The 27,938-nt window shown below is 38.3% G+C and overlaps 1 protein-coding gene across 2 annotated transcripts in view; it reads right to left on the bottom strand.

Annotated features, from left to right (window-relative positions):
* The window catches only part of xpnpep2 (X-prolyl aminopeptidase (aminopeptidase P) 2, membrane-bound), a 126,926-nt gene that overhangs the window by 1,065 nt on the left and 97,923 nt on the right, over window positions 1-27,938 (bottom strand). Inside the window, exons 1-20 of one of the 2 annotated variants that reach the window (XM_042493581.2) lie at window positions 16,192-16,382; window positions 15,481-15,542; window positions 14,988-15,098; window positions 14,832-14,895; window positions 12,206-12,310; window positions 10,096-10,182; window positions 9,786-9,929; window positions 8,590-8,691; window positions 7,083-7,164; window positions 6,714-6,915; window positions 5,932-6,021; window positions 5,420-5,529; window positions 5,124-5,201; window positions 3,783-3,854; window positions 3,638-3,698; window positions 3,290-3,359; window positions 2,993-3,097; window positions 1,488-1,547; window positions 1,286-1,362; window positions 1,082-1,171 (exon numbers count right to left, since the gene is read on the bottom strand). In XM_042493581.2, coding sequence (XP_042349515.2) covers window positions 1,082-1,171; window positions 1,286-1,362; window positions 1,488-1,547; window positions 2,993-3,097; window positions 3,290-3,359; window positions 3,638-3,698; window positions 3,783-3,854; window positions 5,124-5,201; window positions 5,420-5,529; window positions 5,932-6,021; window positions 6,714-6,915; window positions 7,083-7,164; window positions 8,590-8,691; window positions 9,786-9,929; window positions 10,096-10,182; window positions 12,206-12,310; window positions 14,832-14,895; window positions 14,988-15,098; window positions 15,481-15,542; window positions 16,192-16,243 — 1,824 coding nt within the window. In that variant the 5' untranslated portion in view covers window positions 16,244-16,382. Of the gene's footprint in view, window positions 1-1,081; window positions 1,172-1,285; window positions 1,363-1,487; window positions 1,548-2,992; window positions 3,098-3,289; window positions 3,360-3,637; window positions 3,699-3,782; window positions 3,855-5,123; window positions 5,202-5,419; window positions 5,530-5,931; window positions 6,022-6,713; window positions 6,916-7,082; window positions 7,165-8,589; window positions 8,692-9,785; window positions 9,930-10,095; window positions 10,183-12,205; window positions 12,311-14,831; window positions 14,896-14,987; window positions 15,099-15,480; window positions 15,543-16,191; window positions 16,383-27,938 lie in introns of those variants that run through there. The other variant, XM_088080920.1, reaches the window with a different exon arrangement.

Raw genomic sequence — 27,938 nt, 5'->3', positions numbered from 1 at the left:
GGAGAAATTTCTTCAAGGTGTTTTTGAGATCCAGTGTTTATGAGAATGTTATAGACGGATGGACTGATGTACAACCTGAAAACATAACGCCTCCGACGACGGGTGTTGCCACACCTGATGTATAAAAATACAAAATACGTTTTCTTTGCTATTCTGATGGTCAGGAAGGGAGTACTTCTATTGTTTACTTAGGTAAAAACACCAGCCCAAAAATGTAAAAAATACTCCAGTACAAGTAAAAGCCCTGCATCCAAACTCATATATATATATATATATATATAGCAGGTCAACCTTTAACACTGCATTATACTTTATTCCATATTTGCTAAGAGTTTTATAATACTGATCCTAAACTATATCAGATACTATATCTGTTAAGTAAATGCTGTGAACTGAAAAAAATTACATCTAAAATTTAGTGGAGTAGAAGTATAAATAAGTATAAAATGTATAGTATATTAAGTTAATTACAAGTACATAAAAATTGTACTGGAGTAATTGTACTTTGTTACTTTCTACCACTGATCTTGAGAATCTTGGGTGATGTATACTATAAATAAATCGAAATTAAATTAAAAAGACAACCTCAAATTCCAAAGACAAACAGTTTTTCTTAGTATTTGAAAAGTTAATTAATTAAATTAATACAGTGTCTGTACAGAGATACCACATGAAGTAATCTTACATTTACTGTAAAGATGAAATTAAACAAAACATAGAAGTTGTTTTCACACGTGGTTTTGTTTCTCAAAGGATGTTTTGATCACTGAGCTGCAGAGAAGCTTCTACCTGAAGTCTAAAGGGGGGATTTTAGGAGGAAACCTGCACTTGTAAAGCAGGAAAATGAAAAGACTCGCTTCATGTCACACTCACTTAAACCGAAAGGTATTTACAAATTATGACAGGAAGCTGGTGATACATCTCTGGGGAAGTAAACTTGCATTATACAGTAACTTGTTACTAGGAATTTATTCACTGTGCTGGGTTAACACTTCTTAGCACCTATTTTTTAAAAAAAGAAATGATAGTGACATTCTCGTAACTTCTTAATAAATTAATAAATTCAAATTAAATGTCCTACGTGTTCTGGGCGGAGGAGCGAGGTGTCGATCAGCTTTCTGTCATATGGAACCAGCGACACAGTGTCAAAGGTCAGGTAGTGATGACCATACTGAGGGAAACAAGAGCACAGTCACAATAATGTAACCTTGACAATGCTGACATCATTTATTAAAACCAGGAAATCACTGAAATGATTACCAGAAACGCTCTGTTTTATATCTACCTTTGTCTGTACAGGCACAATCACAGCAACATCTTCAATCCGGATCCCAAACTCATTCTCTTTGTAATATCCAGGCTCTTAAATAAAATAATTAACATTTTTTTTACATTAAAAAATGAAACTACGAAATGCTAATTATTATGCTAATGTTGTGTTATAAGTAGTGGATGTGGATTTATTTTAAAAAGGAATAAAATCTCACCAATAGACGTGAACATGCCAGTTCTGAAGGGAATGTTGTTGCTCTGAAAGCCAACTGGCCCTGGAGAAATACAACAATATGACATCATTAACATGTATATGACACCACAGAAAACAAAGTAAAAACTGATCTTCAATACATTTCATGTGTGTACATTCATTTTACACATTTATTGTTAGTTGTGATAAAATAGTTGCAAACTCAGATGCCTTACTGTATCCCAATATTAATATTATCCTGCAAGTAAGCATGACAAAATCCAGCTAAAATCCAGCTAAAATCCAGTGTGCAGGCACTCCACTGTTTCTTTTATGAATTTGCAGTCCCTGATAAAATGCTGACACATACAGGCAGGGCTGCAACAATTAGTCGTTTGATCGATTAGTTGATTAATCAAGATATTTTGATAATCGATCATTTAAAGGTTCCATATATGACAATATGTGTGTATACAATGAGCAACGGCGTCCTGAGCAGAGATTGAAGTACCTCTGTGTGTTGTAATCCGAACTTCTCTGTTTTTTGTTGTGGCAGATGATCTGGTCACATGTGCGTGTTAGTGCATGTGAGTCCCTGTGTGTGTATGACGCTGGCAAGTTAATTGCCGCCTCTCTGCACTGCGCTCATCACTTTCTGCTGATAACACCGTCCCGACTCAGTGCAAAGTGGCGGAAACAAAGTGCCCACCCATCGGTTCCCCCGCTACATTGACGCTGTTAGTTCTGTCAGCACTTTTGCCACTGTGGCCGTTTGCAGACAACATGTCAGACTCTGAATCACAGATATGCTCTCAGTGTTGTTGACGGCTCCTTTAAGTCATTTTTAAGGGAAAACTTCAATCACTTTTGGGTCACAGCTTCTCCAGTGTGAGGATTTCCTACTTCTCTCTGTTTTATATCACTGTAAACTGAATCTTTTTGAATATGAACTGTGAATCCAATAAATTGAGACATTTAAAGATGGCACCTTGTGTAATTGTGGAGGACATTTTTCAGTATTTTCTAAATGATTAAGCAGTCAATGGATACAAATAGTCTGCAGATTAATCAATCGAGAAAATATTGTTATTATTATTTCTTTTTTTAGTTGCAGCTCTACACCAGAGAATCAGCAGCCTTCTTGTTCGTGTAACCTGCGCAGATTTATCCTCCTTTTGTTTGAGTGTCTTTTGTAATGTTGGAAGCGGTTGCAAAGTGAAATGTGTGCTCAAACATGCAAACTGCCTGCCAGTTTATTCATTTTATCACTCCCACTGACTGCATTAGCACCACAGTGTAATGAAGTTGAATTTGATGTAAAACAGCCTCTTGTGCATCACAATTATGATGCTTTTAGACTTTGCAGATCCTTGAAATCTACCTCTGAACTCTGCGGATGGATTTATGCTTTAAAATGTGTTTTAAGTTGCAGTCAATGCCCTCGCACGATAGAATATAAATAGGCTATTAATTTCATACAGGGATTATAAACTTTGAATAATGTCTGAAAAATAAAAAAGAGCATACACTCATGAACTCCAAAGTAGTTTCCAACACCATGACCTGTGCCGTGGCCATAGTTCAGGCCCACCTCCCATAATGCCCGGCGACCGAGCATCTCCATGTTTACACCTGTTGATAAAGAAAGGGCGCACATGAATCAAACATCCTGCTGCAGATACATTTCTGTGTTTCATCCACTCAAAAATGATCACAAAGTGGAGAAACTGGGCTCTCTAGTGGTAAAACGAGGGAAGGTTTCAGGGTAGGATTATTAATCTGTAAATCTTGTTTAAAACATGCATGGCTGTTTTTCACTCCCACCTCTTGTCCCTGAGGGAAAGATAGTTCGAGATATCTCAATGTTTCCCATGAGCACTCGAGTGAAGGCCTCCTGTAAAGCGACATGTATGGTTACTGAAAGGGAGAGGGTATTTTAAAGGACTATTTTGTATTATCTGCCATAAATGTTTTGTGATTTGCAGATTTCTACAGCCAACAGTCAAATAAAAACCAGAGTTTCTGACTTACATAATGATGTCAATGAAAATATACAGAAAAAGATACGGAGAAACTCCACTGCAGTGTGAATAATTACCATTTCTTGTGTTTGTACAGAGAAAATGTAAACATCCTTTCAAACAGTCATACTTTTACTATCTAAAGTTTTACCTTCTGCATGGCTGTGGGGGTTCCCCAGTGAACTGTCCGAGTGATGTCTGTGGTCCCGTCTCTGATAGTAGTGAGAGACATAGTGACTCATTTCACATGCCAGTGACGTTAAGTGAAACTGGAGTGTTTGTGTGTTTTTACTCACAGATACTGGCCACCAGAGTCCACCAGGTACATCTCGTCAACTGTCAACCTCCTGCTCGTTTCTTCTGTAGGACTGAGAGAAAAATAAACAGGAAATAATAGCAGCACTGCAGCGGGTAGGTTGTAGCATATTTAAAGGACCATGCCAGTGTTTTACAAGTTCAAAACGACTGCTGAACTTTTTCAGTTTCAATTAATCAAGGCTCTCAGCCAGATTCATACTGTGATTATCAGTGGTGAACAGTAACTAAGTACATTTACTTGAGTGCTGAACCTAAGTACAATTTTGACATACTTTTAGTACAATAATTCTACTTTATACTTCTACTCCAGTACATTTCAGAGGAACATATTGTACTTTTTACTTTACTACACTTATGGGTCCTTGTTTTCTAAAAATTACTTTTTAGACTTTCTTTGTTCATTATGAGTAATACATAACTATAATATATACAACACAAATACAAAGCAAATAAATTAAAATAAAATAAATGAATGTATAGAAAAATAGATATATAACATACATTAAAAAAAATAAGCTAGTAATCACTAATGTCCAAATTCATCCCAACATATAGTCAACATAAAGCAAGGAATGCTTGGCTTTTCATCCTTCGACTAGCTACTATGTACATTAAAAAACTCAGATATCCTGAAATAATATAAAGCAGTATTTTACCACTAATCTACCCACTTATAATCAAAATGATTAAATCCTACACGCATTTGTTGGTGATAAAAACAGTCTGTGGGACTCAGCTGCAAGGCCATTCACCCCCAGTAAAATGTAAATCTTAAGAAACACTTAAATATAAAGTTTAATGTAAAATAGACTCAATAATTTTCAAAAACAGCTCAGCACTATAATACTTCCTATTTGTTACTCAAACAGTAGTAAATAGTTAATTTGTTGGGGACTATTTTCTACAGAACTGGTGCACTGGATGGCATTAATGTCATGAGTGAAACATTGTTCATTGTTCAGTTCACTGTTTTTGTCTTTTCATTGATTTTCTTTGATAATAAGAGATTTAAGAGTTAAGTCATATTTTCAGTCATGCTTTGCCTATTGTCTGGACAAAAGTGTACGAGAATGCAATGACTGTCCGCAGTTGATTATAATATCTTGGATGTCTGAGCATGCTTGAACGCAGAAGAAACAGAAAAATCAGCTACATATTGTATGCAAAAAGTTTCAGCAATAACGCAAGGAACCATAACAGGAATTATGTAACAACTTCTATGGTCCTTAAGGCATGCTGCAAAAACAAGAAGACAAAGAACAAATATTCTTAAATGATTGAAATGGAAAGAGAAGAGGATGAACGTGAAGAAATCTTACCTGTAATGTGCGAGTGCTGCATTGGGTCCACTTGCAGAGATTGTCTCAAAGCTCGGGCCTCTGTTGTCCTTCTGTTTGCTGTAATGATGATCAGGGGACACTTAAATGTCTTTTTGAATTAATGAACATTTCAGTGTCTTTATGGCTCTCTGCTTTTATGCTGCATTATTAAATGTTTTCTAGGCTCTACAGCACTTATATTCTAACCTGTTTAATGTCACGAAGTAACAAAACACTTGTTGTTCATGTTCAGCAAACACAGTCTCTCAGCGCCTCTCCATCTCGTATGCACTCACCCACGGCACTTATTGACGTATTCTGCAGCAGTCAGCTCCGTCTCTTTGCCCTCTGGCACTGCCTTCTCCAGCCACATCAGCAGCTGGATGACCGCGACTGCATCCCTCACCTACACAGAGACACAACAATACAACAGCACACTGAGAGTCTTTGCATCAATCACAAACCACACGCACAGACCAACGATTTACATGACACGTTGCAAGGCTGTTCAGACGTCTTTGGACAGGGTAATAAATGCATCAGGGTGTGTGTTCACTGAAGTGTTCAAGCTCTCGATGAAAATGATTCATAAATGTCCCGCCGGTCTGACAGTGAGGGCTGATTATCGAGCTCCTGGAATGATAATAGTCTCACATAAACGCACAAGAGGCTCCTATCTGGTCATGCAGATTTGAATTACAACCAGAAGTGTTTTTCATTAGCAGTGTTCATAGCCGTCGGTGCTCGTGTGTGTACGTACACGTTGGTGTGGTTATAACCTGAGTGTGTCTGTGTGCTGATGACATACGTGAGCGTCCCTCAAGATTCGCTGCTCAGTCTCATCTTTCACTGCTTTTGTTGTCAACACAGGAGAGTAGGAGCTGGTCATGAGTTTCTCCTACATGATGAAAAAAATAAAAGTTAATACAAAATAACATGTCCTTTAAAACTAGTTATTTCTTTGCGTACATTTACTTCCAAACTCTGCATTAGTTACTGCTATCATAAGTGAATAAGAAGTCTTATTTTACAAATTGATTATGTAGCCTGGTGATATCTGAATAATTGGCCTTGTGCAATTGAGAATCACTTAAAGGGACAGTTCGCTTTAAAATCAATTCAACTCAAAATCAAAAACAAATTTTTCAATCTACATAGCAAGCTACATAGCACTACAGGTAAGAAGAAAAATAAGCGCTTTTGATTTTGGGCTGATCTGCATGTACATTTTACAGATTGAAAATTTATCATAAAATAACACTAACAGTAAGGTTAGCATAATTGCTGATAGAAGAAAAACAGCTAATATAACTATCAGGAAATATGAAACATAGCAAGTAGAATTTTAAACATTAGCTGGATTGAAGATATTTTTCTACGATTTCAAAACTACATAAACATACTTAAATTGTTATTCTGATTTACCACTGGTTGACACACCTATTAATGTAATTTGACATAATAAAAATGTCTTCGATATATGAGCTATCTAATGAGAAAGATACATGAAATTATATGAAGACAGTAAAGTTCTTTTTGTTTTTTTTTTTTAAAAAAAGGTAAATAAAATGGAATAATACGTCTGCGTACCTCTGGTGTAATGAGCTCATAAAGTGCGTAGTTTGTGTACTCAGTGCCGATCCACACTTTGACCCCAGGCTGGGCCACATACTTCTTCAGGTGATCTCGGATACTGTCGTAGTTTTTCAGCTGCACACAGAGGGATCCATTACAGGAGGCGTTCAGGTACACCCGCAACTCGTCTGTCACTCTGTCTGTGTGCAGAAAAACCCTGAAAGAGATGGTTAGAAGGGAAAGCGGTTCATGAAAGAAGTGGTTTATATAAGAAAAATGCCACGTCTTTTTATGCTGGTATATGTGATGAGACAGAACAGAGACAAGACAATTTCAAAGGAATCCCACATGTTCACACATGTAATCCCTGAAAAATGGACTTACCAGATCTCGTCCATTGTGAGCAGCGTGTAGGAGTAGAAGAAAGGATTGTAGGGGATGTCGTTTCCACGTAGATTGAACAGCCCTAGAAATCAAAAATATACACCACCCCTGACTGTCAGAAGCATCTCCTGCATTCATTTACATCATCTGCTACTTGCACCTGAGCCAAGACATGTTTTATATATCTAACATTTGTGTGTGACGGACGTGACTGCTTCTGCACTCCTGTCAATGAAAACAAACTCGCTAATTCTGAAATCTGAAGTCGAGAAGGGTCTGAATCTCAGCAGTGCTCAATGAAAGATGCCTGTGAATAACTCAGTTTGTTTTACTGAGCTGAATGTCCGCAAACACAATACACAATGTGAAGATAACATTATTACTGCTGATAATAAAAGAGTATAAATGTAAAAATTAATGTTTATATCTTTCTTCTTGCATGTGTTTATGTGATGACTATTGTCAATTTAAAAAGCAAACAAACATCTGCAGTCTGTTTCCTATATATTTTGGTCATTTTGTATTGTAGTTGCACATCCTGTCATTGTGATTGCTGTGTTCTTATCATAATCCCTCACATCAGACTCCTCAGGCTACAGATTTATCCTAAAAGCTATGGTTTTATTTGCGATTTGTTTCTGTCCTATCATTTCATGCAAACTGTATTTTCAGAGCCTGAAGCGTAAGCAAAGCTAATCAGCTATTGAAGGCCCTGCAGCCCCTAAGTGGCCTACCTAGCCGTCCAATCACAGCGCAGGAGGGACACATTTCACAAAGACCAACTGTCATTACGAACATGTACAAGTGCTGAACAACAACAACCGGGATGAAAAATGTTAATATAACATATGGTAATATATGTTTCCTCTTATGACCCACACAGAATGGCAGGTTCGTCTCCTCTCCCTAAATGCTTCAGCCTTCCCTTCACCCGGAGCAAATACTGTACCTTGTGCCGACATTTTCATGTATATTAAGTATAACCAGATACAACAACAGCGTCTCAGCTGAAAAAACGCTGTGCCTCCAAAGCGCTCTGGCAAAAATGCTTTGGCGAACACGGGGACTTAGTCTGTTGTTGTTAAATGGCACTTTTCAATACTTGTGATAATTTAAGGTTGTTTTTTTTTATAACTGAATGTATTTTGTACTCATTTGGTGTTTATAACTACTCTAAAGGCAAAATTATATAAATATTGTTAAAACAATCAAATATGCTTTTTTCTTTTTCAAAATATTTTAATAGTGGTATGCAATTTTGCAAATTAAGTACATTTAAAGAATAACAAATTGTCTTAAGGGGTTAAATCAAATTCTGTTTCTGTGGGGGTGAAGAACTACAACTGAATGTTCAGCTAGAGGCTACTGCAGTGAATACATTCTCATCTAAGACATTCATATCAACTACATTTTTTGGCAAATTTAGCTTTGGTTTACTATAATATTTTCTAAATCACAAACATGATTTGTTAAAACATTTCTCATGGACCAAGTCTGAGTTACTTACAGGCTGTTTCGTCCAGTGCTGATAGCAGAAGAGCTGTTGGTTCGTAAGGATTGTCTCTCATCTGAGTCCGTATGAGCTCCACTTTTGTCTGCCAGGACCTTTCTGCAAACACACACATTATACTTTACCAGTATTTGCATCCACATGACAAGAATCACTTGATGCTCATTTGTGTTATACAGCTTCATTATGCATCTTCACAATAGCACATATTAAGTCTGTGTTAGCTGAAATTTTCACACTGGCCCAACCTTACTTGACGTTGTCTCCAAAATATAAACTATGTAATGTAAAGGCTGACTCCACTGAATGAGATTGGTATTTTTGCAGCTTGCACTCTTTTCTTTACTGTAGCAAAACCATAGACAGATGTTGCATAGATGAAGAAGCAAATGTGCTCAAGTATGGAACAATACTGCTAAAGTGAAAGCTGAGTGGTGGGAGAGTGGAGGGAGTGGGGGGAATTGTACTTTGGCATGGTACATATCAATTGCACCTAACATGAAAAAGCCCTTAATTGCTCCTTAAAGCTGAGGGAAACTGCAGAGAGCAACACCTTTCACACTGCATGTCACTGACCCATAGTTCATGTTTAAGTATTGATTAGTGCAGCTCTGAGGACATGAATAGCAGAACCTTCTGGAAATTTGATGGTTCCCTCTACGTGCAGACACACATCAGTGATTTTCCTGTATCTTTGTCCTTTTCTGACATTCCTGCCGTCTGCAAAGTGCTCATCACTTTATGCACTCCGCTAAGACTACCAAGTATATGGACAAGCTTTCATATCAAAACTAAGAGACAGCATTTATAAAGACTTACTTAAAACACACACACACACACACACACACACACACACACACACACACACACACACAGACCATTAGTTTTATGATGCTCTCCACTTGTTCCATTTGTCTATTCTTCTACCATAAAGACTAATGAGGCCCACAGGCGTCCAGACAGCTTCCTTTTCCCGAGGCTTTTCCATTCTGTCAAAGTTAGTATTTGATCTGACAGGCAGCCATAAAAACATGAATGGGCTGTTTATGGCTGTGTTTGTGGAGCTGCTTATTGCTTTCTATCCAGTTTGCAGGTATTTATCAGCACACAGATAAAGGGCACCACACAGGCAGAGCAGCAGACTGCAGAGAGTGTGTTTGTGTGTGTGTGAACAGGCATATAAAGACACTCACGTATGACTCTGTCCGGCAGGTGGGTGAGGTCATCAGGTGGGATGGGCGGTCTGTCCCTCCACACTTGGTCAACCAGGTTAACAGGGATGGACTTAAGGCTGCGATTGCTTGACTCCAGATTGATGCTGTAGTCCTCCTGCGTTTCTAATGGAGGAAACTGCACATGATTACACACACTGAGCCGAATCAATCTCAAGTAAACAGTCTGCATGGCGTCTGGTGGCTCCATCAATAATTTTCCGTCTACTTGGGCGAGCCCTTTATTGATGTTAACGCGGACTGACAGGAGCGATGGAGAATAGAGACTCACTGAGGGAGAAGAGGAAGGGATCAAAGCCGATCTCGCTGCCTGGTTGGACCTCAGTGATCAGCCACTCCGCTATACTGCTGACGGACACTGGGAACATCACACGACAGAGTTATTATTGGCTTTACAGGATGTGACAGAGTAAATCCATTTGACCTACCTGTGGTGAACACTGTGAAACATCACAGAAATATTCATTATGTTTGTTTTTTGTAAGTTTGATGTGTATTAAATCAAATGAGCCTAAAATGCTTTGCAACAAAATGTGGATTGCACAATTAAACTGTATGTCAATATGTAAAAACTGATAAAACATTATAGTTTCATTAAGGAAAATGTGCAGTTTTAAAGGTGTAATAAACAACTTGCTTTTCAGTCTCAGGGCAATGACTTAAGCAAAGATATAAAAGATTACATTTACAAGCAGTTAAAGGTCACTCTCTGGTCCATATTTTCCATATGTTTCAAGAGACTGTTAAATACAAGAGATGTTAAAAAACATTTGTGTCAGACGTTACATTTCTACACATGACCAGAGAGCTCAATGCACTAAAACTTAAAAAATAAAGGCTGTCATTATTCTACATATTTGTTATTGCAAAAAATTCCACTGACACCAAAACTTAGATTGATCAATCTGTCCCTAAGAACTTCTGCTTTACTATTCTGTCTGTGATTCTCAGCCTCAAGCACATTAATTCCCTCTGAAGATGTTTGAGATATACTATGCAGGATTATCTTCAAAAAGCAATGTTCAGACTCATACAGATGTAATTTCTCTCAAACATCACTTATGACCCACTAGAGGTGTGTGGTGGTATATTTTTCTGGCCCCTGCCTGTGCTTTCTTGTTTTCTTCTTATTTTCTGTGTTCAAGATATTAATCGTTGTGTACCACAACAGCACTCAAATGAGGTCAAGGCTTTATAAAAAGTTAGTGACCGGGCAAATATAATGAGGCAAAATGCCAAACAAGCATGAATCTGAGATTGGCTTTTACTTCATAGTTGAAAACAAGATATTAGTGTGGTCAGTAGCTAAGCACTGAGAAAAACAGAAGTTATGCAGTTGTCTTTGCAACAGTAGTGCCAACAGTAACACCACTTGGGAGTTGAAAAGTTTTCTGTTTCCTCTTTCAGGAATGTGCTCAACAACTGGGTTTCCAACACAATCATGTACTTACGGAGCTGAGCTGTTCATTAGGAGTGCTATTGGAATATATAGATCGTTTGGTTATAGAAAAACACTGCAGGATGCAGAGCGTACTCTGGGCACAGATGGAGCAGCAGGCACAATGAAAGTGGAACTTAATTGTCAATTGTGCTGGGTCTAAAAGTTTGCATTCACCATCCATATAGCAGCTGCTCCTCTTTTACCCATCAATGTTATCTGATCAGCCCTGATTGGACTGACAAATCAATTACCCATCCTGCAACTAAGACTGCAAAAAGTCTGAATTTAGAGAGGGGACATGGAACAACAAAAAAGGACACACACGAACAAACAAAAAGTCAGCTAGGCACACGTGAATTCTACTGTGGGAAACACTGAAAAATTTGACAGCAAACATGTTAATTAATGTAAATAAACATAGCAACTTAAACAACAAAACAGGAATAAATCACAACATACTAGGAGTTCTAGTCATTTGTAAAAGGCTGAAGGTGTAGCCAATACCTCAAGTACAATAACAATCTTTTCTACAGCCCCCTGAAAACATATGTTGTTGTGTGACCTGCAGTGTTATGACTTCTATTTTCTGTATTTGCAGCATGTGTCTTTATGCAGCATGTGTTCTTGTGTTGAGCTATTTTGTCTCTGTACTAATCCTTAACTGATGGTAGATGCCATTACAACAAAATCTGCATTGCAGAATATTTTACAAATGTGCATTAGCATCATGTGTGAAAAACACAGAGTTAAACTTTATTTTACAGAACAAGCAGTGACCTTTTTTCATGAGCTGCTTTCATCATGTAAGTCCTCTGATAATGTGTGCCACATTTGTCAGGATATTTATAGACTATAGATCATCAAACCCACAAATATCTGATTGGAATTCATGTGCCCTGCGTTGTCATAACAAGCAATCATAATACAATCGCCCTCCTACCATCTTTCTCCAGCTCCCAGTTGCAGTCCATCTGTCTCTCAGCTTGAACCCAGTAGCGACTGTCTGTCCACAGAGCGGCCTTGGTCTGAGTCACCACGCCAGTGCCTGAGGGAGAGGCAGGACAGCAGCTGTGTTATGGAGAGGGCAGCGCTGACAGTGAATTACAAACGACTATAAATGTCAGAGGTGACTTAGAACAATGCGCGATGGGCCAGCTAATCTTGAAAAATGTGGGCGTGTGAGAAGAAACAGGAAGGCTGAGAAGAAACACAGGGGAGATGGCGACCTGGTGATGTGTGCTGGATATATAATCAGACATTACATTATCATTCCACGGTTGTACCCTCACATGATATGGATAGACTTAAATTGCAAAAGCTGAACAGATTTCTGAATTTAAATGTTGTCTGATACATCTTAAAGGAATGCCTCACCCACAAAATGATCATTTTCTATATCAGTTACTCATCACGTGTTACCTTAAACTCCTGATGAACACGTTTATGCTTGCATGCCCTAACTTTGAACAAAAAATTCAAACACATGAATTTTTGCTGTAACGTTTCTGTTAAAAACCCTTCTATTAAAATGCACAGACATGGAGCTAGCTCGGCAGGCTTGCTGTTTGAAAAGAAAACAGAAAAATGCATGTGTTTAAGAAGCACTTAGCACAGGCTATACATTAGGTGGCATATGTTTTTTGCCGGTATCAAGTCGAGTTGTCCGGCAGCTGAAAATATCAACGTCTAAAATGTCCGATGGGAAACATGCCAAATAAATGAACAAACTTGTTAATAGTGTTTTGAATAGCCTACAGTAGTGTGACTTATGAAATAAGTTGCCAAGAAAACTTTATTCCAAAATTAAATAATGCAGATGAGATAAAAGGACTTAAATGACCACAAATCTTCCAAGGATACACCACATCCATGCACATCTGTACGATTCTTCCAGTGCACCTTTTGTACATACATTTTGTGGTCTTTATATTCTATTTTTTCATTTTATATTTTTAAATTGCTTCTATATTTTACTTTATGTCTTATTCTATTTTAAAAAAATTCTTAAAATTTAAATTTATTTTTCCTTTATGTTAACTGTTTTGCATAAAAAAAAAGCATAGTTAAATTCCTTGTATATGTAAATGTACTCAGCAATAGAACCGGATTCTGATTCTGATGGTCAGGGTTTCCACGCAAATTCATTGACAAAATTTCAAAACTTTTCCATTACTTTTCAAGGACCCATAACAATTTTGTCTTCTTAGCAAGCTTGCTTGGCGTTTTTTTAAAGATAACAGTTTCAAACTATTTAAACATAATTTCAGCTAGCTGGAATACATGAAGGGAGAGACGTAACATGAAGAAACGTACATGATGGTTAACAAAACGATGTCACATCATCGCATATGAGAAAAACATTATATTGACAGCAACAGAAAATAAAATTGGTGTTATGTTACATTTTCTGTGAGGTTATCTATGGAAGATTACTGTAACAATTTCATTTCACAAAACAAAATTCCCTAACTTTTCCAAAAAGATTCCATGAGTTTTACTAGTTCCATGGCTTTTCCAGGCCTGGAAAATGTGACTGTGAAATTCCATGACTTTTCTAAGTTTTCCATGACCATGGGAACCCTGATGTCGGTCTTTCTCTTAGTGTGGTTGGTGTGTGTGACGGCATCAAGAATCACGTTCTCCACAAACATTTTCAACACGCCGCGGTTGTCCTCGTAGATCAGACTAAAGATAAACCTCCCTTCACTGTGGCGAGACAGACGACTGATCGTGGACTTTGATTGATGGAGGACTTGATTGTGATGCTTGGCGTCTCTTACACCGAGTCCTTTCTCTCTATTGCCTCTGCGAATTATCTTCATTGATTAGTCACTCTTTTCAACACTCATTTGTCCATCTTGAAGAGTACTGACATTTAATGTGAGCTAATGTCAATACATTTGTTTGATCATAGCCTTTCTTTTCTTCCATTTTATTGCAGTTTGAATATTGAGCATCTGACTGGATAAATGAGACATAAATTATATTGCACAAGTTATGTGAATGCTTGTAAACGGACATTTTGATATACTTTTGCTAGTGTTTAAGACAAACCCCTTTTACTTCGACTCAACAAAAAAGTTTTCTCGACAAATTCAATGTAAAATGTGCTGAATAACTGATATACTAATGATAATTCTGTGGGTGAAATATTCCTTTAATGAAGGCCCAGAAAATGTCACTTTCTTAAAGGAGTTTGGCATAAGTTTGGCCCGGCGTAAAAACAGCACTTAACTGAAATGTCATCTGTCTCTTTATCCTTTCATGCATGCAACAGCTGAGCACAGAGATATGTACGATCATTAATTCTGTTCTCCAATACTGCGTGAAAGTAGATTTAATGGTGAAGTTAGTGTGTGATGGAGAGCGTTGATGAATGAGAAGATGCAATGACGCAGCGAGTGAAAGCGGTGAAACTAAATGAACAAGGAGATGGCTGTATGGGGAGGATGTGGGATGAAAGTAGAGGAGCTGCATGACGTGGGGAGTTGAGTCATGGGGAGGAGGAGGACGACGAACGAAAGGACGAGGCGGCAGAGAAGACAAGAGGCGGATAGGGATTGTACCTGCGGAGCCTGAAAAGCCGGTCATGAAGGCAAGCCTGGCATCACGTGGTGCGATATACTCACTCTGACAGAGAAGCAGAGGTTAGCATCTGACACAAATACACACACACAGAGTTTATACACCGATGAATTAATTATGGCAGACAGCAGATGTACCAGGTGAGCATCAGTGCCAGGGATAATGTAGGCAGAGATATTCAGGAGAAGCATCTGTTCTCGTAACTCCTGCAGCCGGAGAGTGGTATTTACTGCTGTGCTGGGGAGGTACTGTAAAAAAAAAACACACACACACACACACACACACACACACACACACACACACACACACACACACACACACACACACACACACACACACACACACACACACACAAACACACACACACACACAAACACAGAGGCAGAGGGAGGGAGAGAGTGTGAAGTCTTAAGATTTAATTAAAACCTGAAGAACTGCTGATTCATCCCTTTCTGTATCTCCCACTGTAATCATTAACTGTAGTGCCTGTGCAGTAATCATTAACTCTAACTTTATAAAACTCATGCAACATGTTGCATGATTTTGAAAATGCTGTGTGACTTCTTTAAGGTCAATTATATGAAGTCATTTCTGTAATTTTTTGTGCTTCCATTCACCAGTTGATCTTACCGGTGGGTACACGGAGCAGTTCCTCTCGGTTTGCTCATACACAACAGCAGCAACAGTGTTTTCTGAAATGAGAAGTGCATAGTCACAAGAAAAGACCTTGGAAAGTAATACGAAGTGGTGACCTAGCTGAGCTGTGTAAGCACATTTTCAGATCAGCATAAAGTGCCACTCTTTTGTTTTTCTTGGATGACTTATCGTGTTAAATCTTTTTAGACAAGGTGACGGTCAGAGGAATCTTTGCAATCGATGCAACTCGATTCTCCAGTCAGTCAAAGTAAAGGACACTGGACGAGCTCAGATGAGAGAGCTGTGCAAGAAATAAAGACGGAAATAAATCACATTCATCATAATGTGCCCAATAAGAGTAATGCAGTGAGAGAGTGTAGTCCATGTCCGCAGAAAATCTAGTAAAGATGATAAAAAGGGACATTAGAGAAAGCTGTTTTCTCCGTCTGTGATGAAATTTTATGCAAAGAAATCTGAGCCACAGAGAAAGCAGATGGCAATTTCTTATGCCCCTTGTGCAAGCTATTTTGAATGCATGCAATCAAAACTAATTGCATATGATCTGTTTTTGTTTTTTTTTTTTTTACATTTTACACCACTTCACAGCTTCTGTCACCATCATAAGCAAATAGATTTATTGACCGTCACAGTGCAGCAGCTCAATAAAAGTCAGAGATTACTGAAGATAAAGAAGGAACTTTTTACCTGTTAGTGCTGCCACAGACAGAGCCAACAACAGCCAGCCACAGGAAGGCATCTTGGCACTACGCGTCTGTCACGAATAGATCCACAGACAGAGCGGCTATAAAGCAGGCGCTCCGATGTGTATGCAGCGTATGTGAGTAAGTGTGTGTGGGTGTCTGGTGAGAAATTGTGTGTGGGTGTCTGCTAGTAAGTGCATGACTGTCCTCTCTCTCTCTCTCTCTCTCTTTCTATCTCTCTCTCCTCCTCCTCTCCCTGCGGCCCTCAGATAGGAATCATGTGCAGTGGCTTTGGGGGTGGATCTTGGTGCTCAGAAACATTTCTTTGCCTCCTGACAATACAATGTGTCAAGCCACAATGACCATCTACTTGTTATTTATTTTTTCACTGTGGTTCTCCAGATTTTTCACTGTGGTATGATGCAACTCAGCAGCTGTGGGTTGGGAATTCCCACTAAGATGCTGGGTAATCTTGCACATTGGTTTTACCTTAGTAATTTGCATCAATAAAACATGAAATAAGCAAATGATGCATTCAAAAACATGGATGAGGCTGTTTACTTGCAGCACATAAGTGACTGTGTGTGAATGGAGAGTCTGTGGACGTGTGAAGATGTAAATTTTCATGTTTTGCACATGAATGCATGTTCGAGGATCTGTGTCTGCAGATCCACAGATTATAGACAAATCCTTGTAATCCTGAAGAGATTTCCATAGAAAACGTATTTTTATATCCTTCTATTCAAGCCAAATGTAAACTGCCACTTAGCTAAAAGGAGCAGGGGGAGGAGGAGAGGGAAAGAGGAGGAGGAGGGAGAGTGTATGACCAGGAGATTTATTACAGCAGCATCTTCACATTTTCATCAATCTTCTCTCATTTTACTAGAATAAGTTTGACATCAATTTATTCTGGTGCAGTTTAAACAGATATTCAGGTAATTATTAGTTGACAGTGGAGCTGATGCTTAGGAATCTGTGCTACTTTGATGAAATAAGTATCCAGTACAGCTAATGTACTTTTTGCAATAACGAGCTTCGTATGAGTAAAATGTGTCAAAATATGTACTTGTGATAGAAGAAAATCTCCATTTATGTAGATGTGTTTCATCTCTTTCTCTTGTGATTAAAAAACATCACAGGCTTAACTTTTTGGATTGTTCTGTTTTCTGATAATTCATAAACTTATAATTTATATGGATCGATCCCAAATCAATTCTAAGCTCAAAATTACAGCGAAGAACGGGCCCTCGCACCTCCACACATGCCGGGCTACTTGCTGGACGTTGACTGATGCGGCCGCGTCTCTCTGAGAAAGGGCAACACTGCACACTGATCTGCCACTTACAGCGCTGTTGTGAGCTTACTCACAGCAACAAACGTGGGAAAAAATGACAGTATATTTCTCCTTTTTCCTGATTATCTAAACAAGTTGCTAAATGTGTCTCTCGTTGCTGCTTAAATATAATGCCGCTAAATACAATAAAGTCAGCTGGTTGGTAGTCTTCTCCTCCTGTACCCTGGGACCTGAGGTCATCTTGTTTGTTTGCAGAAAGATGAGGCCACTGTTTTTTAACATAACATGGCACGGCATGCTGCTAATGTTTTCAAACATAGGATATTTAGCCTCGGTAACGGACACGCTGCTTAGCTTAGACAAAAGTGGCACTCGTGGCATTCCTGGACGCGTAAGTTGCGTAGAAAGATGTGTCAGCATATTTCCTGAAATAATGATTTTTACAGACATTGCAAGAAGTACTGTTGTCATCTCTAACTCTGAAATGAAGCCACACTTTGGACCGTTTCTTGCTCTCTGCTGTGACTCTCTTGTTGCAAGTTTCCAGCAGCATTCGACTCTTCAGTTTGACTCATGGACTTTTTAAGTAACGGACATAGCCACCGTGACTTCACCCTTTGGTTTATGAACTGCTATTTCCCGTGGACAGAGCTACTGTCGCCAAGTAATCCAAAAACCCTCAACTTTTTCTATTGTCTTTTATTACTGTTGTTTTTTAGTTTGCTGTCACCTGTAAAGCACTTCATAAGTAGCTGTTTGAACAAAGCTCATAAAGAATATTATCATTATTATAAAAACAGACAGGACTTTGTTATCGCTTGTTTATTATTCCAGATTTATGCACATACAGCTTGTGATTTATGGACTTTGCAACTACCTGATGTTAATATTTTTTACTAGGTAACACCTCAATGGTGCACTGGGATCCACTGGCTTTGATCATGACTTCAAACCTGGCAGACCATCAGACCACAGAGCTATAGTGCTGAAATAAGACATCAGTAATATACAGTGATCAAAGAGCTGACACTCTTAAATTACCTGTCTGTTTTCATTAGAGGTAGATTGAAATGCATCTTATAAACGTAAAGTTACAAAGCTTTCAGTGTGCCTTAGGGAAAGAGTAAAGTCCCTCTAATTTAAAATCGCCCATTTTTTCACTCTGTGAGATGAGCTCAACCAACCCTTTTAATTTAAAACAAGAAGTACAACACAGTCCTGTGTTTAATGAATGACGACTCCAATGTCCAATTGGTCAAAAGAACTTGAAATGCAGTCCCATAAATGTTGCTTTTGTACATTTTACTTAAAAATCATGTGCACTATATGTTTTTTTTAAGATAAGATAATGCTGTATGTTCGCTTTCCCTGACCTGTAAAAGCATAAATCTGCTGTAAATCAGTGAAGTTCTATGGTGTTACCATCAAAGCTTTAATAGAGCTCATAACAGTATTTTTAGATATAAAATGACCCAGATAATTAGTTTCACATTCACTGAAAGGCCATAGATACACTCCACAAACCATCTGAGTTCTTATCATCGTGGAAGAACAAACACATATTAAATCTGTAAATGGCTTTTGAAACCAAATTAAATATGGCTCAGTGTAGCTCATATTTAAATTTATTCAAAAGTACAAAAGATTGACTCTTTCATCTTCAGAAGAAAGAGGAAAATAATGCTGCAGGTGCATCTGTTTACTCCATTTTACATTTTGACACAAGCCTAAATGACTTTGACGATGACCTGAGAGAGATATGCCCGATGGGCTCGAACAGCTCTTTTGAAAAGGTGAAATCACAGACTGTAAAAGATGTAGAGCAGCTTTCTTCATCCATGACACATTTGCAAGCACCTGCAGTCTGTTTGTAGGATTAGAAATAACAAGCTTTTTATGTGGAGCGGAGTGACAGACTGAGCTGCGTACATGAGAAAGACGAGTTCACCTTACTGCGTTTTACATTTTGACACAAGCCTGATTGACTTCAGACTGAATGACTATCAAAATTATATATATCTCCTGAGTGCTGAGCGCAAATTAATGTATTATGAGTAGTACTGTACAAATAAATACAGTTTTTTACCCATTCATCTACAACTCTACAGTGAGTGAACTGCACAAAGCCAGTTGTGATGAAAGGGGCAGCTGATGAACATGTGATGACGCCAGAGTGTAGATGTTACCCACACGTTTTAAGTTACCTTGTGATATGAATATAAGATCAGCAGATTGCAGCTAAATCTTTGCTCAGACGGGCCGAGCGTGTAAAAGCACTCATCGCAGACCTACAACTATGTTTTACAGAATTTAAAATAGAAGGTTGCTGTAACCTTAATAATAATAATTGTGATTGTTGAGTACTGTGTCTGACTTTACAGTGCGACCTGTCTTACTATTACCTTGTGTATATGTAATTTGCTCTCAGGTCTCATCTGCAAAAGAGATTGTGTGACCTCGGTGAGATGTTTTGAAGGAGCAGTGTGTAGGTTTTTCTGGCATCTCATGATGAGAATTGCATAGTGAAACCATTTGAAACATCTCCCATGTGCCATGAACTCCAACTGAGGATTCTGTCAGCGTTGAGCCAAATTATCTGCAAAGGTATCTTCCTCTCTGAAACAGAGGGAGGCAGTATGTTCAAACAATACAAATACTGAATAACATAGTTTCACATCACAAAATCAGTGTTTCTCCAGCACTTTTTTGCCCATCAAAGATGAGTCACTAGCCCAGCACCTGTTCATGTGTGTTCACCCTTTCTCTGATAACGTAGGATCCGGATGTTCAGGAGGGTTTTACCTGGAGTCAAATAATCCAGAGGTCTCTGAATAAAGGAGTTCCATGTTAAACTAGATTTGCTGCCACACAATCGTAAGCCTCAGTACACCAGTCAAGTTGCACTGACTGGCTTCACATACATCTTCACCACAGCAGCACAGAAAATCTATGCAGACACAGTTATGGCCTTTTTATGAGGTCACCGTGACCTTGACCTTTGACCATCAGTTCACCCTTGAGTCCAAGTGAATGCTTGTGCCAAATTTGACCAAATTTTTTCCTAGGGTCATCTTCAGATAATGAGTTCAAGAAAATGAAACTTGACCTTGACCTTCACACACCAAATTCTAATCAGCTCATTGTTGAGTTGACACAAATGTTTGTTGCAAATTTGAAGAAATTCTCTCAAAGTGTTCTTGAGTTATCAAGTTAATAAGAATGAGATGAATACAAGGTCACTGTGACCTTGACTTTTCATTGCCAAAATCTAATCAATTCATCCTTGAGTCTACGCAAATGTTTGTGCCACATTTAAAAAAAAAAAAAAACCTTAAAACTTTCTTGAGATATTGCATTCATCAGAATGAGACAGATTAGGTCACAGGGAACTTGACCTTTGACCACCAAAATCTAATCAGCACATTGTTGAATATGTACGAAAGGACAGAAGTACATCCCTAAAACACAGTGCCTCTGGCCTTGGCTATCGCCGGTGCAGACTTACAACAAAGGTTTGACACTTCAAGCCTGTTTCAAATGATAGCATTAGGGGTAAACAAAGGTCTGGGCCAGTATTTGAGAATTTATGGTATTAATTTGCACTTCAGCTTGGCTCACTCCCATCTTTATCACACGCTTACATCCAGCACAGCGCTACAATAAGACTGAGTTACTACATTACAATACTTTTGTTCCAGGTGGCCAATAGCCAATGAACAGCAACAATTCTTATGCCTTATAACAATCCTCCAATGCTTAATAAGCTCTTGTTCATAAGATTAAGAAGAAAAAGAAATGTCTCACTAACTGAGGTCCCAGTCTCTTCTTATATTTCGCAGCCACACTCAACTTTACAATTAGCTCAGTAAAATGTCTTCATTGCCTTGACCTTGGACTAAAATCTGCATTACAGTGGGGACAGAGAACTATGATATACAGCTATCAGTGTTTAGCCACCATCTGTTATTGTGCATTGAAATGGGAGCTGCATATTGGTCAATAAAACCCAGCGTTGGTCATGAAGCTTGTTTAGTTTTTATAATTCCTTGATAACACAAAGAACAGAGAAGGGTAGATGGATGGGCAATAAAAGCCATAAACAGTAAAAACACAGTTAAAGTGATTATGCAACTTTGACTCCAAAGTTGTAAACTGTTGATGGGAACATTGAGGCTAATCTGATAAAATGAGTCATGAGGAAAAAAGGAGTCATCATTTTTCTCATTAACAGCTGGGGAAGACAGGGTTTTAATGCATCATTGGGTGGAAAATGACATAATAACCTTTCAGCATTTTGTAATTCAAGTGGACTGAGAGAAAACTAGAGTTCTGCACCTACTATTAGTTCTGTTTTCAGTAAGGACACTGCAGATATTGGCTTTAAAGGGAAATATAGGAATCAGCCAAAATGCTGATTTCTGCCAATATGACAGACCAGTATACCCGTATATACCCATATTTATTGCTTGTGGACAGAGTAAACGTGTACAAAATACATCAACCCTACGCTGAAGTATTTTTCTTATTTTGCACAACAAATGAAAATTACATACATGAAAGAGCATCTTATATTCGCCCTCCATCTGCTGGTGGGCCATCATGATAAGATAATGCATAATATGATATTAATTCCAGACTTGATGATCACTATAATTATCACTATAATTATGTGGGGGAAAAGTGGATATATCAATATCAGTATCAGTTATCAGCAAAATGAGATGTTATCTATTGGCATATCAGATATTGGCAAATAGTCCAATATAGTGATGGGAGACTTTGGCCATTTGCAGGTAATTTGGAAGAGAGTGCATTCCTACTAAAGTCTGATTCAATGGCAGAAAATATTGCAGAAATAGTTCCTATTTGAGCACTAGCAATAACTGTCTACTGCAAACCAGCCCAAAAAAAGCAAGACGAACTTCCTAAAAAGAAGGTCTTATAATAAACAAAATAAAACGCTTGTACATGTTGGCAAAGTATTGCAGAGATGGAGGGAACATGTGCTAATAGTTTAGCCTTCTGCTAACCAGAGGCAAAAGCTCACAGCAACGGTAAAGTTGAGTTTATGTTTGTGTAACCTTACCCAGAGCCTTATATCACAGTGTGTCATCTACATTTACAGGCTCACAAGTTTGCAATGTAAACAGGAAGGTAATTCTCATAGATCACGCTATATAACTACATCCTGATCACAATCAAGATTTGAATGGTTGAAATTAATGGTTAATACTTGCACAAGTCACTGTATGAAGTGTGTGCAAATGCTGGTGCTCATCTGGTAGGAGGGGCTTAAAACAGAATGAGGGGAATTTTCAAATTGTGGTGTTGTTTTGTTTTTTTAGGGGTTTTTTTGTATTTTCAAGAAAACTATCTAGAACTACCACAGCTTTCGAGGAGTGAAGTCTGTGAGCGTCTTCACACTGATTTTTGCTGTTATATTCACACATGACCTACTTGTTGCAACATATATCCAAGCACAGCCTTTACTCAAAATAATGCTCCATCAAAGAGCAGCGTTTTGTGAATCTAGACAGGGGACTTTGAAAGTTTTGCTCCTTTGTAGGTGAGTGCAGCTGTAGACAGTTTGGACTCATGGTCATGGCGTAACAATGGATTTCAAAGATTACACAGTTTGACAGCAGAATAAAAACAGTTCTTAGACCAATTCTGCAGTATAATCCACCACTCAGCTATCCATCAAATTTAGGTTCTTCAGAAAACTCAATTTTTTGCTAAAATTTGGTCTGAATACACAGATTATTGTGTGACAACCAGCTATCCTACATTTGGCAACGTGGGGTCATAATGACGCCCAAAGTTCTGTCTGCTCAAATACTAAAGATTAGTGTCAGTATAATATGCGTATTGTAAGTTGATGTCTTGGCTGTTTGTTTTTCACTCACTGTATTCAGATCTGTTTGTGTGTGATGTCTTTGCTTCTGCTGCCTGCTAATTTTTTGATGCTTGCATTGCAAATTAATGTCTTATATTTCAGACTTTCAAGTCCTTAACTAACCTGTAAGCCTGTGAGTTAGGCAAACAACTCAAGTTGCACTGTTACCCTCACAGACAACATATTCTACTCGCTGCAACATACTGTTTATCTGTGGCACTCATATCGATAATGCAGTCAATTTAAGAGGTCAGTTGCGGTTCACACTTTCAACTCTGCTGTAACACTTCTGCAAACACCTGCTACAACCACAACCGCTTTGAACGATCACAAACATTTCATCACTCACTTACAGCCCAACACCCACCTGTTGGCTTTGATCCTAAATTCACCCAGAGCGGGTCTTAACAGTGTCCTTCCTCAATATTTTTTGCACTGAATTTTGTGTAAGCTTGAGAGGAATGATGAGGTCATAGTGTATATGCCAATTACAGTCTTCATCTCTCTTCATTCTAAGTGAGTTGGCTGATTGAAGATTAAATTATTGTAAAAGGCCATTTTTCTGTATTTTGCTAAAAAAATTCAGTCCCCACTCTTACCCAACCACGGTTTAAATATGCTCTAATAATCACACTAAGAATTAAGTATGATTCTAAAAGTATTAAGTCTTATTAAGTTTAACTAGCATAAAGGGTCTACAGTGCAAATATTATTCTTCTTCATAAAAAAGTATGAAGACTGAGTTGACAGTGTTTGCATCAGCATTTAGTTGCACCAAGTGACCAGTTGGGGGTGTAAGTGTTTCATTGTTATTTCTTGCATCAACAGAGAAATTCAAATTGGAAATGTACAGCTACTCTGTGTACAAACTGGACAAGTCACTGAAATTTATCAAAATAAACACTGAAGAAACAATATGAACCTAACTGTATGACTTATAAACAAAACTCATAGATGGACATCACAATTCGACAGTAACAGAAGTCATTTTTGGGATAAAACTAAACACAATAGATCTATAGTAGTAAAAAAAAACAAAAAAACATAAGCAGTAAAAAATGGATGACCAAAACAAAGCTTTTGTTTCTTGATAAAGGTACTCATGAGTGGTTCACTGATCGGCCCTACTGGGCACAGACCCAGGAGTCCAAAAGGTAAAAGGGCACCTGGGCCAGAGTCGCAGTTTGACAGTTAATATTTTTGTTGTAAAGTCAGTGAAACAACTCCAAAGTGATACAAAACTACCATGCAAAACAACTACAAAACTGCAATAAAAATTCCAAAATGACCACAAAAAAAGTGGAGAAAGTCCACAACAACTTGCAATGCAACCACAACGAGAGGCAAAAAAAACCCAAAACCCACAACTTCTGCAAAAAGAGGACAAAGGGTTGCAAAATGGCTTTACAGAGATATGAAACGGCCACAAAGACTCATAAAACAACTATAAAGACAGGGCTGCAACCACAAAGAGATGCAAAGTGTCCACAATAACAGGCAATGCAACTACAAAGAAGTGAAAAAACAACTGAAAAATAAGTAGAAAAATGTGCAAAATTACAGTAAAAAAACCCTAATTAAAATGGCCACAAAACGACAAAACGACTGCAATATGTCTGCAAAGACATGCTTAATTACCTAAACAACTGTAAAGTGAATACAAAGAATATTAAAATGACCACCAAGAGATGCAAAACGCCCTCACAGAATGTCAACAAATAAACACAAAATGATGTCGCGCCTCTTTCAGTCTGGTGCTGTTGCTCAGATATAGGAGAACTGGCGGCCTTTTATTTATCCGTTTCCAGGGGCTAATTGTTTTATAGCCTGTGATGAGCTGTAATTCTACAATACATACCAACAGTGTACACAAAGTTTGGTAGTCTCTTTCTGAGGTTAATATACGAGAAAACATTATAACTGTATTTATATTTTGTACTTGCAGGAAATAATAAAGGATTTAGACTGACTGATGTCAACTGCGCTGCATCTTTGGAGGGCCACTGTCGATTAACTTCACAGGGAGAAAGAAAATTGTTCTTTCAGAGATTTAAAAGCCCCCACAGGCCTTTAATATTTGGCTGATTTGGCTGCAGGTGGGCAGAGCTGTGAAATATTGAGAAAGCAGCTAATAAGAATGACAAAGTTGTAATTTGTCATTGCAACAAAATTGGCACAGTCTGCAAACACCCACACAGTCCTGAAAAGGTCTAATCAACCAAAACAAGTGAAATCACCTCAGTGAGTTTCTGATTTTATTTTATTTTAAATTCTGATACTACAGAATGACATATGGCTGTGAATATTACTGTATATGTGGTCTGAATTCAATGATTTGCTATTTTTTAGATAATGAAAATCAGATCATAATAGAGACAATAAGGCAAGAATAAATATATATATAGAAAGGCAATAAAACTACAGTCAAAAGTACAACATACAGATGTCTGCAGTCTGAAATGTGTAGGCCTAAAACACTGTAATGTTGCTGCTGGCAAAGGTGGATCATTTTAATGACTTTATGTACTTGTAGGTAACTTGTGAATTTCCACCCTGGGGTCAATAAGGTCTTATCTTCCCCACATTTACGTAACTACATAACATTATTTATTGATTGATTCTTGTCTAATTACAGTTATTAGACAATGTAAAGTACAGTATTTCCCTGGAAATTTAGAAAAATAATGTAAACAATAACTGTACTTAAGAACAGCACTTGAGCAAATTTACTACAGCTGCAATGACTGACAACTGATTAGTTGATTGACAGAAAAATAATTGAAGACCATTCTTATAAAAGATTAATTGTTACAGTAATTCTCCAAACAAAAATGGCAGAAAATGCTGTTTTTAGCCTCTCAAAATTATATCATACTACTACTGGAAAAAAAAATAAGTTAGTTGCAGCTTTATAATGCACTAAGCTTCTTAACACTGGGGGTTACTACTTGCAATTTTGTGTAACTTATTGTGAAGTGTTATTAAAAGTATTGTTACTTTTCTTTTAAAAACAAAACAAAACAACAACAACAAAAACACTGTCATCATGTGTTACGTCATAACAAACCCAGGGTTGAATCGACAAACAATTTACAAACGTGTGATCATATAAATGCCAGATCAGCCCTCCCCTCTTCTAGTGCGCACCTTCATCCTGTTCAGAATAAGCATGTTACGTGGATTTAAAACACAGAATGAACAAAGTGGTGAAGCTGGCAGCGGCGTGCAAATGACACTTGACTAAACACGACCACAAGGGGTCGCTAGTGCCCAAAGTATTCCACCTCCAGTCCTCTCAGTCTCACACCCTGTTCTTCAAAAACCTTTCTCCATTATAGGTGCTCCCATTCACAATCTACATCAGCTGGACACAAAGCCATGTGTGTGTGTGTGTAAGTGTTTGCCCCCATGTGTATCTGTGTGTGTGTGTGTGATTCAGTGTCAGCCATCGGCCACGCTGTATCCTGGTGATGAGGCTCAAAGTTATGGACCAATATTAATAAATGGTAGCCCTGGCAACAGTGTTCAGAGTGTGAGTCAGAAGAGCTCAGGCAGAGGGGAAGGCAGGGCACCGTGGCCGAACATGGATGCTCTCTGAAAACCACCTCCAGTGTCACATCTGTGCTGAACAAGAGTTCAGAGGACGGGCTGAATTATAATCAAATCAACATGAAATAATTGCATCAGTGCGCTCGTACGGCAGAGGAATCATTTTTGGGGGGTTTTGGAAACGAGGGATTCAGAGATTTGTTTAGAGTTGTTTGCTTTGTGTCAACACATCAAACACACAGTGCTGCAAAACCAAAGCAATTACATTTAATGACCTGTGCAGCAGTGTTTGAATGGTTTGAACAACATGAAGGATTAGAGTACAGTAAACAGTGGAGGGAATACATCATGGGTGTTCCCCCTGCTGCTCTGGGATTGTTGGGATGTATTGTGGTTGTGATGCACATTCTCCTGTATCTCTGAGGAGTTGATGATATTTTTAAAGCGGCCATAATGGTTGTTGTGGATTTTTTTAGGGTTATTAACTGAGTATAAATCAGTTAAACTGCTCCAAACTGTGGACGCCAGCCTCCAGAGCCCTACCAGGGCTCCTAATGTGGTCTGCGGAGGGACAAAAGGTTGTATAGAGCGGATATAATGAGGAAACTTTAAGACAGATTGAAAAAGAGAAAGGCCATAAATATGCAGAAGAAAAGAGGAGTTAATTAGTAGCAGTCCTGTCCTGTTATGCAGCAGTATCGAGGGTTTTGTGACCTCAGTCACGTATACACAGTGCAGCCGTCAGTCTCTGTATAAAGTAAACAACAACTGGCTGTGTTGGGGTCACTCACTTCCAATCCTCGAGCTGCCTTTGTTTGCTGTGCCACTGCAGAGGCCGGGGGAAGCTGATTACAAATCTTGCCACTTCCCCAGATTACAGCTAACACTTGAACATTTTTTCACTGCTCAATGCAGATTTTCTGACGACATTATTTGCTCAAAAATCCTAAGAGTCCGTTTTTTATGGCAAACAAGCACAAAGTAATACTTTTTTTTTTTTTTTAACTTATAG

This window comes from Plectropomus leopardus, chromosome 8, assembly GCF_026936395.1.
Source record: "Plectropomus leopardus strain MGB_pleo_1.0 chromosome 8, ASM2693639v1, whole genome shotgun sequence".
Classification (NCBI taxonomy): Eukaryota; Metazoa; Chordata; class Actinopteri; order Perciformes; family Serranidae; genus Plectropomus; species Plectropomus leopardus.
Note: the sequence above shows the minus strand (reverse complement) of the source record. Positions and strands in the feature narration are given on the sequence as shown.